Below are 12,379 nucleotides of genomic sequence, written 5' to 3' on the forward strand. Positions count from 1 at the left end.
AATTCTGCCGTAATTCTACCCAAAGCCAATGATACTAGTCTCTTAAATGAAGAAATAAACAAATTATCACCAGAAATCATTGACATTACTCGTAATTATAACCAGAAATTGTCACCAGAAATCATTGACATTACTCGTAATTCTACCAAAATCCTACCCAAATTCTAACCGTGATTCTAACCATAGCCAATGATGCTAGTCTCTTAAATGAAGACAATAACAAATTATAACTAGAAATTATTGACATTACTTCCGATTCTACCCAAAATTCTACCAGAATTCTACCGTAATTTTAAATAAAGCTAATGATACTAACGTCCTAAATGAATTAAGAGTAATGTCAATTATTCTGGTGATAATTTGCTTATGTCTTCATTTAAGAAGCTAGTATCATTGTCTTTGGTTAGAATTATGGTAGAATTCTGGTAGAATTGCGAGTAATGTCAATGATTTCTGGTGATAATTTGTTGGTGTTCTCATTTAAGAGACTAGTATCATTGACTTTGGTTAGAATTATGGCGTAATTTTGGTAGAGTTAGGAGTAAGGTCAGAAAATTTATGGTGTTAATTTGTTTGGGGTGAACTACGGCAGAATTTTGGTAGTATTGCTAGTAATGTCAGTAATTTCTGGTAATAATTTGTTAATGTTTTCATTTAAGAGACTAGTATCATTGGCTTTGGATAGAATTATGTTAGAATCTTCCTAGAATTGCGAGTAATGTCAATAGTTTTTGGTGATAATTTGTTAATGTCTTCATTTAAGAAACTAGTATCACTGGTTTTATTTAGAATTACGGTAGAATTGTGGTAGAAGTACGAGCAATGTCAATAATTTCTATTGCTAATATGTTTATGTTTTCATTTAAGATGATAGTATCATAGGCTTTGGTTTAAGAGGCTAGTATCATTGGCTTTTGTTAGAACTACAATAGAATTTTGATAGAATTACGATTAAAGTAAAAATTTCTGGTGATAAATTGTTTATGTCTTCATTTACAAGAGTAGTATCATGGGCTTTTCGTAGAATTACGGCAGAATTTTGGTAGAATTTTGGTAGAGTTACGAGTAATGTCGATAATTTCTATCGATAATTTGCTTATGTCTTCATTTAAGAGGCTAGTGTCATTATGTTTGGGTTAGAATTACGGTAGAATTTTGGTAAAATTGTGAGTAATGTCAATAATTTCTAGTGACAATTTGTTTATGTGTTCAGTTAAGAGACAGATATCATTGGCTTTGGCTTTGATTAGAATTTGGGTAGAATTTGGATAGAATAACGAGTAATGTCAATAATTTTTAGTGATAATTTGCTTATATCTTCAATTAACAGACTAGTATTATTGGCTTAGGGTAGATTTACGGTAGAGTTTTAGTAGAGTTACGAGTAATGTCAATAATTTCTAGTGATAATTTGTTTTTAACTTCATTTAACAGACTAGTATCATTGGCTTTGGGTAGAATTACGGTAGAACTTAGATAGAATTTCGGTAGAATCACGAGTAATATCAATAGTTTTTGGTGATAATTTGTTTATGTCTTAATTTAGCAGAGTAGTATTAGCGGTTGTGGATATAATTACAGTAGAATTTTGGTAGTATTTTGGTAGAATAACAAGTATTGTCGATAATTACTGGTGATAATTTGCTTATGTCTTCATTTAAGAGACTAATATCAGTTGCTTTGGGTAGAATTACGGTAGAGTTTTGCTAGAGTCTTGGTAAAATTACGAGTAATGTCAATAATTTTTACTGATGATTTGCTTATATATTCATGCAGCAGCTTTGGGTAGAACTACGGTAGAATTACGTCAGAATTATGGTAGAATTGTGAGTGATGTCAATAATTTCAGGTAGAAATACCTTTTGAGTGATAAAATGTATCAGAGGGATGCCACAGACCAGCCAGATATTGCCATGGTGGCGTGAATTGCTTGAACTAACACGTTCTACAGATTAAAATTAAGGTGGCTGGTGTTAAAAGAATTTTTCGGCCTTGAGGGGCTGAAATCTAACACCCAGTCAAAGAAACGATACATTTTTATTAAAATTTCTCAGAAATATCTCTTAATATGGCTTAATTTCATCTCTAATAACACACACACACCCTGAAATTGCTTGATAGGGGCCCCGATGGAAAGAGTTGCTAGGGGCCCCCACTGGGGCTAGTTTCTAAGGATTCACTGGAATTGGTTGCAAGAGCCCCCTATTGGAATGGGAATGTTAGGGGCCCCGCGAGAATAGCTGGCTAGGGTCCTATTGAAATTGGTTTCTAGCCCCCGGTGGAACTGGATGTAGGTCCACCTGATGGCATTGAATGCTATGGGTCCCCCGTTGGAACTGGTTGGTACGGTTCCCACCTTTCTTTAATTCATGGTTCTCTTTACTTATATTTTATCCTGTTTAAGTTTTTTTGCATTTTGTTTTTTCCGTTGTTGAGTTTTATATGCTTTTTCTGTGTTTTAATTATGCATATAAATTATTTTTACTAATTAAATTTGTTTGTACAAAAGCTTTCATTCTTTAAGTTTCTTGTTTCAGTATAAAGCTTCGATAAATAATCATGTACGCAATTTAAGCACTATGTAATATCTGTACATAGGTATACTCATTCAAGAATGCCCTTAATATAAGTGTAAAATTTTGTGTAGTGAATAGGAAAACAAAAAATGTCGATTGTGTATGAAGGTGTAACATATTCTACCCATAATGATACTCCCACTTTAATTTTATCCCTGATAGCAAATTCAATTTCCAATAGAGTAAAAGACTCTATTACTAAAAAAATGTTATTAACAAGCCCCGATACTATCTGATAATACACTCTAAAGTATTAATAAAAATGCAGGTGCATACCAAATGTAAGCAATTTCTAGTAATCGATTTATCTTGCATAGCAATTTAATTATTGCATCCATAAAGGAACAAGCAATTCATTTAATCGTTCTAGTATGCGCGAACAAGGGATTCTACTTGCGTGATAAAGGTTATCATATTGAATGCATTACCCGAATCAAAATGTTAGAAAGGCTTCCATAGTCCAACTGGCTAGCGCTCCATTCCATAGTAGCCCTATCCCGTTTGAATCCTAATTTGGACATATTATCTTTGTAATATAAAGGTTCCCTGAGAAAAATGTCTTGAAAGAAAAAGAAATCTTAAAAAGGAAAAATACACATTGAAAGAATGCGTCATCCTTAACACTGCTAAACATTCCCTATTACGTAAAAACTAAAGAAATCATGAAGAAAAATATATTGAATAAAAATGTCTTGTAATGTCTGGAAACGTCTTGAAAACCGTAATGAAGAAAAATGTTTTAAAAAATGTCTTGATATGTCTTGAAATGTCTTGAAAAATGTCTCGAAAAAAATGTCTCAAGAATGTCTTGAAATGTCTTGAAACATCTTGAAAAAGCTTCTATATGAAAAATGTCTTAATACCCCCCCCCACACTTGACTAATGGAATCTCCTTTGTCTCGAAGAAAACATTCCTTATATAACATGCACATGTATCTCGAAGGAAACATTCCTTATTACGTAACAGACACCTGCATCTTTAAGAAATTTCTAAAACAGAGCCCGGATCGGAATTCGAAGGGATAGGGCCCCGGTCGGATCCACAGGGCCGTCACTACTACCGATTAGGGATTAAAGTCTTATTCAAATAAGAAAATGATAATGAGAATTTTTCAGGCTGAATTCTACGCAAGGAATTTTACAGTGAGGGGGATTTCCAGCAAGGATGGAACTGTCTGGGGGGAGTTTGACGGATGGGGGTGAACTTTAAGTTGGATAAAATTTCAACGAAAGAGTTTTCTGTGAGGGGGAGGAGTAGATTTCATAGAGGGTGAGCAAGATTTACCGGCATTATTTGAAAAACGAACTGAAATTATTCCATGTATTAAAGGTTGCCCCCTCCTCAATACCTCGCTCTTTATGTTAAAGTTTGATTGTGTTTCCCAATTTTTTTAAAGCATCTACTGCAACATGAAGGTCATTTAATTAAAATAGGAAGCTTTTTTAAAAGTGCTAGCAACTTTACCGTAAAGAGCAATGTACTGAGGAGGGGACAGCCCTTAATATACGGAATAAATCTGCCAAAATTAATATGCAAATTGCGTTTCAATTTTTCATATAAGGTGAGCCAAATTCGAACCTGCATTAGTTGAAAGACGTTTAGAAATTAAATATAAAAAAAACGAGGCGTTGAAGAGGGGACAGCCCCTTTCATATACAGAATAATTTATGTTCGTCCTAAGTTTTAACGTCGCTCCTTGCGTTCAGTTAAAAAAAAAATTGCTTTTGTTTGTTTAATTAAGTTAAGATGCAAGAACTGAAGACCAGTTGTTCTCAAGTGTGTACCTAAGGTGGCTTAATACTGCAAAGAACTTGTGGAATTAACAGTAGTGGTAAATAAGGGGAACCAAGGACTAATCGAACCCGTAGACCATTGCTTCTATGAAAGGAGATATTGATGCTTTGGGTCGTAAGCTTTAGACTTATTATACCAAAAATTTTATTATGCATGCATCTAAAAATGTCTATGGAGTTTGTGAGACAGTGGTTGAATCCCGAATCGGTCTTTTACAGGTGCAAATGTCTATTAATCAGGGTCGAATTTGCAACTATAAGGGGCAGAATCATTCCCCCATATTTTTTTGTGGAGTAGCTGTTGTAAATATTGATTTTATTCGTTCGTTTTATTTAAGTTTCTTTCACTTTTCCTAACTTGTTATGGTTAAGAATCTTTCTCTTTACCAGCGCTGAGTACTTCTTGCAACATGTAGGAGAAACATTCTTTTGGGTGTTCGTCTTTTTCTTCGAGTTCTTGTTTTCCTACATTTTCTTCTTTGTTTTTTTTAGAGGGGTCAACATACCCATCATCCCTCCTCTAAATCTAAGTATGCTTAATTATAATCATAACACATAACGAAAATTCAAGCAGTATCTGCGTCGATGCCAATTCTTTGAAACAATTTTTTGTTCTCTTGGCAATGTCATTTTTTCATGTCGAGCTAATTTTGAAAAACATGCAAATTGTTTCTCACAATTGTTAATTTTTGTTATTCTTTTGTTTATATTACATAAGTAATTATGCACTATTTATTTTGGAATCGTTCAATTTATTAATTAATTCCTTCTCTATTAGAAATTATTTTCCGAATTTAAATTTATATATTATTTGCTTTTTTATTAATTGTTTTCTTTAATAAAAATCTTATCATAATTTACTTACGATTTCTGGATACTGATGAGGCTCATATGTCTGTGTTCCTGCGAGGAGGCCAAATCGTTCCATCTTATTAGATAAATAACGTGCCATCGTATTTCTAAGAGTGACATTTGTCTGAAAGTCACGTGGTGCGTCAAGGCCATAAAATAAAATGAATTCAAGATGTGACCTGCTTACGTCTAAGGGGTTAAGAGATCCATTTCGATATGCTTCAGTTCTCTCAGAGGTTAACGTATCCTGAAAATTTAAACAAATATTAACATGGGTGTGCTGAGGGGAATACCTCTGAAGGTCTTGAGGACGTATCCCCTCTTAGAAGAATGTTATTTAAAAAAAAATTTCCTAAATATTACAGAAAAGGTAATTTGCTAATAGTAACAATCTCTTCAGCTTTTGGACAAAGCAAACTTGCTGCTTTAAAATGTTTATTCGTGAAATGTTGCAACTTTTATTAGTTTTTCTCGGAAAAAAAGAACGTGTTTTGGATTTTAGCATCATCCCTCTGCCCAGACTGAAACACTTGGCAAACCCCTGCATTTGCTGCAAAACAAATAATAAATTCAGTGCAAATCATTTTTGTATGTTGAAATGAAACACGGTGGATAAATTTATTATTATAACTATTTTTAATGACAGATTTAAGATTATCTCAGCCCTATATAGAAAAGGAAGTAATATTCTCAAGACTGTTTCTTACGCTTCCAAGCCGTATCATGAATCCACGATTTTCACTTGTGTTTCAGGCTATGGCCTTACCCAGCTCAACGCCTAGGTTTTATGCATGTGTTAAACCCCACTAAAAGGATAAAAAAGCCAACAAACAGCCTTCATAGAATAGTCCCTGAGACAGATGATTCCATGCTAATGTGCATCACCAAATGTTTTTCAGGTGCTATATCCAAGAGAATATTACACTAATTCCAACACTAAAGTGGCGTTCATATCCGCGTCCAATTATACTTGAATTTTTAGAAAACGTGCCTCACGTGTCTAAACACGTGTTGATAAAAACGTGTCATAAACGTGTTGATGCATGGACGCATCAACGTCCATGCAGTCCCCATTCACAAGTAAATTTCAGTGCTTTGCTGCAACACGCTGCAGCTAAACATCCAGTTCTAGAGTTTAGAATTTTGTATCTAGGATTTCAAATTTCAACAATTAGCCTTTCTTTTTGTATCATATTCATTATTTACAATTAAGAGTGACCCTTACTTGCGTGTCTGGATGAACGTCCTTGCTTAAGAAAGTTCTTGATCAAACAAACATGTCTAGACATGGAAGTCTTGCTGGGATTGTATATCCACGTCGCTTAAAGTAAGTGTTTTTTGCCATTCAAGGATTTTTTCAAAACATATTAATCGCTACTGTTGTGAATTCCTTGTATAATCCTCAGAGGCGCTTAAAGTAAAACATTATTACTTGTGATTTATTGTAGTAGAAATAAAAAATATATACGTTCAATTTCAACCAAATATACCACAGCTCACGGGCCTCACGCAATCCATTTGACAATTTTATAAACAAACTTCTAAGAAAAACAGATTAGTACAAAAGACTTGCAGCTTTCAGAAAACATGGAAGGATCGTTCGCTCGTTAGGTTAACGAGACAGCCTTTGAACAGTCCTTGAGAGGTTAGATAAGTCTTGAACTCTTTGATCCTGGATAAGAAATCCTGCAAGTGTCAGTTGTTACGAAAATATCCATCAGTTAATGAAATAATTCCTGAGATATCAAAAAAAAGGGCATTTGTTTGTCAAAATTCATCAGTATGATCCTAAGAGGAAATAATTTCTAAAAAAGAAGAGTTTTTATAAGACATAGACCAAGGTTAACCGGATGTCACCCTTATGAAAAAGAGACGGACTTTAGACATAAACATGCAATGTGACAATCATTTTATGAGTTGTTATCATGACCGTAGATATTAAGTTTTAAGCTATGATGACGCAGAGAACAGAAAGTTCCAAAGATGAGATAAATAAAATTAAAAATATACTAATAATCCTCCTAGTTTCGGAGCACCGTTGATTTGTAGCAAAATCAAATAAACGAAAAAATATTTACAGAATGTTCTAAATCATGAGCTGATTAGAATAGAATTGTAATTAAGAATGGCTTCTAATATTTAAGCAAAATACATTCTAGAATTGACTTTAAATGGTTTTTACTTGAAAGAAAATTAAATTATAGATGTGACGATGTGACTCAGACTACCGTTTTGAACTGATCCAATAGACATGTCGTATTAAAGACGTATCTTATAGTAATATGTAAAAATAAAACATAATTACACCAGGAATTAAGACAAACTAAGATAAATATGGATATATTATTTTGGGACTGGGCTTCCAAGTTGGCAAAATAAAAATCAATAAAGAATAGAAGTATTTGGGTGTTAAACCTTCTTTAAGGAATGCTATACTGTTTGTCTGTGATCTTTTGTTTTCTTACAAATTCTGGCCTTTATATAACTCCTTTGAGACAGTGGCTTTAAAGAAGTCTCAAAAGAATACCCTTCGATTTTGTCTGTATGTCAGGCCTATGAGAAACGTGTCCATTTAAGTAAATAGTATTCAAGGAATTGATCCTAGGCAAGAAATAATGGTGAAGATAGGAATTCAACTTTTGCATAAAATACTTTTTAGGACAAACATAAGTCATGTTTTAGAAGCGATTCTGATTAAAAAATAGCGTCTAGAGATGGTTACTTGCTACAACTACCGAGGTTAAGCTATGCAAGTGGGATCACCAATCCTTTTATCACAAATCACCAATCACAAATCAAATCCAAGTAAATGAGGTTAGTTAGAATTACCTGTCACTCCATGCAAAACATATGTAACTATAATTTTGTATGTTCACTGTGATGAAGGTGGTTGATATTTCTTACTAGGCGCAAGTTAAGATGAGACGAACCTTTAAAATCAGAAGGGCCAAGAGGTAACAAGTTAGAAATTGTGTAAAATAGGTCTTGGTTTAATTAACAGAGCCATCTTCAGGGAGATATAGGGACTGGGCGAGATAATTTACTGGGCCTGACTACCGAATTAGAACCCAACATTTTCATGAAGGGAAGGGGTAAGTAAAGGGTACGCATTACAGATGGTAAAAATATAGAAAACGAGTGATGTGAAATAGATAGGACAAATAAATATTAAAAACCAGAGATTTCAGGGGGCTAAGGAGTTTCTCTCTGCTACATTGAGTCTCTAGATACTACCTCATTGGGTAACGAGTCTGCAAATCCCTGATAATTAAACTTGAGTGGCTCACCTCTACTTTATTCATTTCTTTCAGATAGTCCACGAGAGTTTCATTATCTCCAACCATAGAGTGGGTTGTACCGAAAAACAACTCAGTTAGATTTATTTGAGGCTGGAAATCAGGCGGTGCGTCGACATCGTTGGGTGATTGGCCATCACGTGGAAAAAAGACTCTCGGACGTCGATTACCGGCAAAGGGTCCTAAAAGATCACATTGATGCTTAAATATGTGAAGATGGTATAATGGAAACAAATCCTAAAAAAAGATCTGCTCTCCAGCATCGATCTTCGCAGCTAAATTTGTTCAAAACGATCTAAGTATTATAGCAGAAAACTAAACAGGAAAACCAAGAGGAGAAACAAACAAGGGTGGAAATTCAAACATTTTAACATCGGTTTAATAGGAATTAAATACTACTAAGGTCACTCACAGTGTAGAGTTATATAGAACCAAAAAAAAAAAAAAAAAAAAAAAAAAAAAAAAAAAAAAAAAAAAAAAAAAAAAAAAAAAAAAAAAACAAGCTTAATTCTAATTTACAAAATTTACATTTTAATTGAAGTTCTGATTGTCTTTGGATAGCAACAAGAAACTTTCAAAAATAAACCAAATTATTCTGTTCTTAAGCCTTTCTGGACCGCGAAATATTTAAGACTAGGATAACGAATTTCAAACGAAAATTTAAATAAAGGAAGATAATTGCCCTTCTGGGAAAGGTGGATTTTTGGAGGTCTTAGACAAATTTATAGGGAGGAGGATGGGTTTGTGTAACTCCTCGACTCCATTTTTGGAAGAAAATTTTAGACTAAGCGTGAAAAAAGGTATTGGGAGTCTGATATGCTCTCTCTTGAAATTGCAATATTTTGAACGCGAAATAAAGGTATATGTCCATATGCTTATCTGCGCGGAGGTGGAAAAAATGGTGGGTGAGGCCTCCAGAAACAAGGTTTTTCCAATAAACCACATGCATTATAGAGTTTAAACATTATCATGCACAAAATCTATTTTATAATTTTAGACCCCAATCAGACACAAAATTCCTGACTACTTCTTTGGGGAGTCATTGCAATTTACAAAGCACTATTATAACAGTTTAATCATTATTGTAGATGTCAGGGATTAAAGAGGGAAGCAGTGGATGGATAGCTGCACCAGCATCACCTCTTCAAGTTTAGGGTGACGTGACCCTCAAAATAGAGATAAATTAAATAAAAACAGGATTTTTAAAATAAAAGTAAAGAGTAACGTTTAAAGAGATAGAACCTTAATTATCATATGTAAATGAAGAGATGCCACCCCTCGAATTATGACGCCCTTTACTCTAGATTTTGAAAATATTATAGATATTGATCATGCACTCAATTAAGCTTAAACTTTAACGCAAAAAACTCGTAGTTTACACCATTTTAAATATCGTTCTTTACTTTCCTGTGAAAAACCTTGTTTTATTTTACTCATAAACGAGCATGTATTCGCTCTCATTAGCATTCAGCTTAGAGAAACAACACGTCCAAAAATCCTTATTAAACTCGGCAAGAAATTTATCAAAATCATCATCGAGGAATTAAATCATATTTGTTTAGGATCAAAACATATTTGATTAAATTTCATCTAGAGTTGAAACATATTTGTTTGGAATTCACACATTTTGATTTAACATCATCTGGGAATACATCACACTCTTTTGTCATCAAAATACATGTGATAATTCTGCGCTGAAGCAATTAAAAGCGAACGGGGAAAAGTAACTCACTTGGAGCTGTAAAACGGAACTGGACATCTTTAGACCGTCCTCGCTTAGGCAGCTCAAAGAAACTAGATGTCCAATTTTTATTAAATTCAGCAAGAAACTCCTCAAAAGCAGCATCATCTGAGATTATAACATAATTTTTTTCGTCCCATTCATTTTCAGTACCGTTTCCATCACTTCTAGTATCTTCTAAGTCATTTTCTGTATGTTTTGCATTTCCAGTATCATTTTCAGCACTTCGGGGGCGTCTTTTCCAGCTTTTACGCTGGCGGTTCAGCCAAGATCGTCCAGAAACTGTGAAATTCATAGGATCTAGAAAATAAATGCGGGTTTAAAAATGATACTATTACAAGGGAATTCATTTGATGCAATCAACTAGTTAGCGTCAAGATAGTCATAATTATGACTATGACTATGACTAGTTAGTCATAATTAATAAAATTATGACTAGTTAGTCATAATTTTATTAACGTAATTGTTTTTGTATTTGCAACGTAATTCAGTTCTGCCAAATCGATGAAATAAACTAATAGAGCTAATAAATACAGTTTTAAGGTGTCGAAAACCGATTTTAAACATGCTTTTATTGTTCAAACCTCACAGCACGGAAGAACCTACTTTACAGATTGAACCTACTTTTGCTTTCTAATTCTAAATATGAAGCCTTACCAGGTATGTAAATCTGCAAGCGAAGTAGTCTATACATAAATATCTAAAGGTTAAATAATCCCACAGTTAAATTAACAACAGTATCATTGAGAAGGGAATACAGTGATCTTAGTTTTTAACATATATACATCATACCTCTCTTGCTAACGCCATTACTACTACACTGATCTAAGAAGCAAGCCCTTGAAAAAAAAATGGTTTTACTGTACAAGGTAGGGTAAGTGAAAAAAAAATTAGGATTAGAAAAGTATAGATATTTCTGCTCCTGGCTTAGAATATCCAATTTTCAATTTTACCTTAAACAAAGAAAAAATTTGAGGAAATATTGAAGTAGTTGCAGTGTTACCAGGTTTTCGGTCCATGAATGTGTGTGCATTCGAAATTGTTTCATTTTTAGCTAAAATATGTCCATCTTGAAGTTTCAAACATTTTGCCAGCTGTATTATTAACCAAAAGACACTTTGTAAGCCTTTTTCAAAGCGGCCAGTTAACATCAAATATAATGAAAAAAAAATCCATAAAAAACATTCGTACAGAATAGCTTACTGTGAAAGCAGGAAATTCATATAAACATGTAGATCCCTTACTTTGGAGGATGTCCTCTACTTACTTCATTTCTGGCAAAACCTGGATGCTCAAAAATAAAAAATAAATAAAAAAAATAAGAAAAATTGAAGAAGTTATGCCTTTTTCAAACAAAGTGTTTAAAAAAAACTGGACGAGATCTTTTTTGAAATAAATTAATTGATTAAGTAGTTTCTTACACTTTTTCACTTCAATATAGAAGCTTAAAATTAGTGGGTTTTTTTTTTAATGTTTTGGTGTTTGCTGTTTAATTTCTCCCAGTACCTCAAAAATCCCAAAGACAAACCAGTGTTGTCAGATATTTGGTTTAAAGTTGCGCCTCCAAAAAAGTGAAAATGCAACTGAAGTTCTATTTTTAACGCTAAAATGTGCCAAATGAACAATTTTCCACCTCCAAAAATGCGTCAATTTGAAAAAATTAAATATGCAACCGCCTCAAAAAGTGCCAAGATCGTGCAAATGGATCCATCTGACCACTCTGAGACAAACTAACCATTCCCATCACACTTTCAACATTGAGAGTCAACGAATTTCCCTTTGGTAGAATATCTACCATCTGATCAGGGAATTTTAACAATTCGGTGGCCACCTTTTTATTTAAATTTGAAAAAAACAAAGTTTTCTCAAAGGGAAGTCAAGAGCCAAGTTGAAACTTAAAACGAATAAAAATTACTGCTCCACAGTCTGTATATCAATAAAACTAGTACAAATAAACCAACTAATTCTATTTATGTATGTTTTTAGGATTATAGAAAACTAATGCTTTACTGAAAACACAAAAAATATAGAAGTTTGGGTACAGTAAAAGTAAACCGATTAAGGAAACTTTTTACAGAATAAAAATAAAGTATTTTAGGATTGTTGCTTGATTTTTGTGT

At 33.3% G+C, this 12,379-nt stretch overlaps 1 protein-coding gene across 1 annotated transcript in view; it reads right to left on the minus strand.

The window, feature by feature from the left end:
- Nucleotides 1-12,057, minus strand: part of LOC136028524 (uncharacterized) — a 39,721-nt gene extending 27,664 nt beyond the window's left edge. Inside the window, exons 1-4 of the mRNA XM_065706369.1 lie at nt 11,976-12,057; nt 10,251-10,559; nt 8,510-8,700; nt 5,236-5,469 (exon numbers count right to left, since the gene is read on the minus strand). Of these exons, the coding sequence (XP_065562441.1) occupies nt 5,236-5,469; nt 8,510-8,700; nt 10,251-10,559; nt 11,976-12,057 (816 nt within the window). The remainder of the gene's footprint in view (nt 1-5,235; nt 5,470-8,509; nt 8,701-10,250; nt 10,560-11,975) is intronic.
- Nucleotides 12,058-12,379: the final 322 nt, after the last annotated feature.

Source organism: Artemia franciscana, chromosome 6 (assembly GCF_032884065.1).
Source record: "Artemia franciscana chromosome 6, ASM3288406v1, whole genome shotgun sequence".
Taxonomy (NCBI): Eukaryota; Metazoa; Arthropoda; class Branchiopoda; order Anostraca; family Artemiidae; genus Artemia; species Artemia franciscana.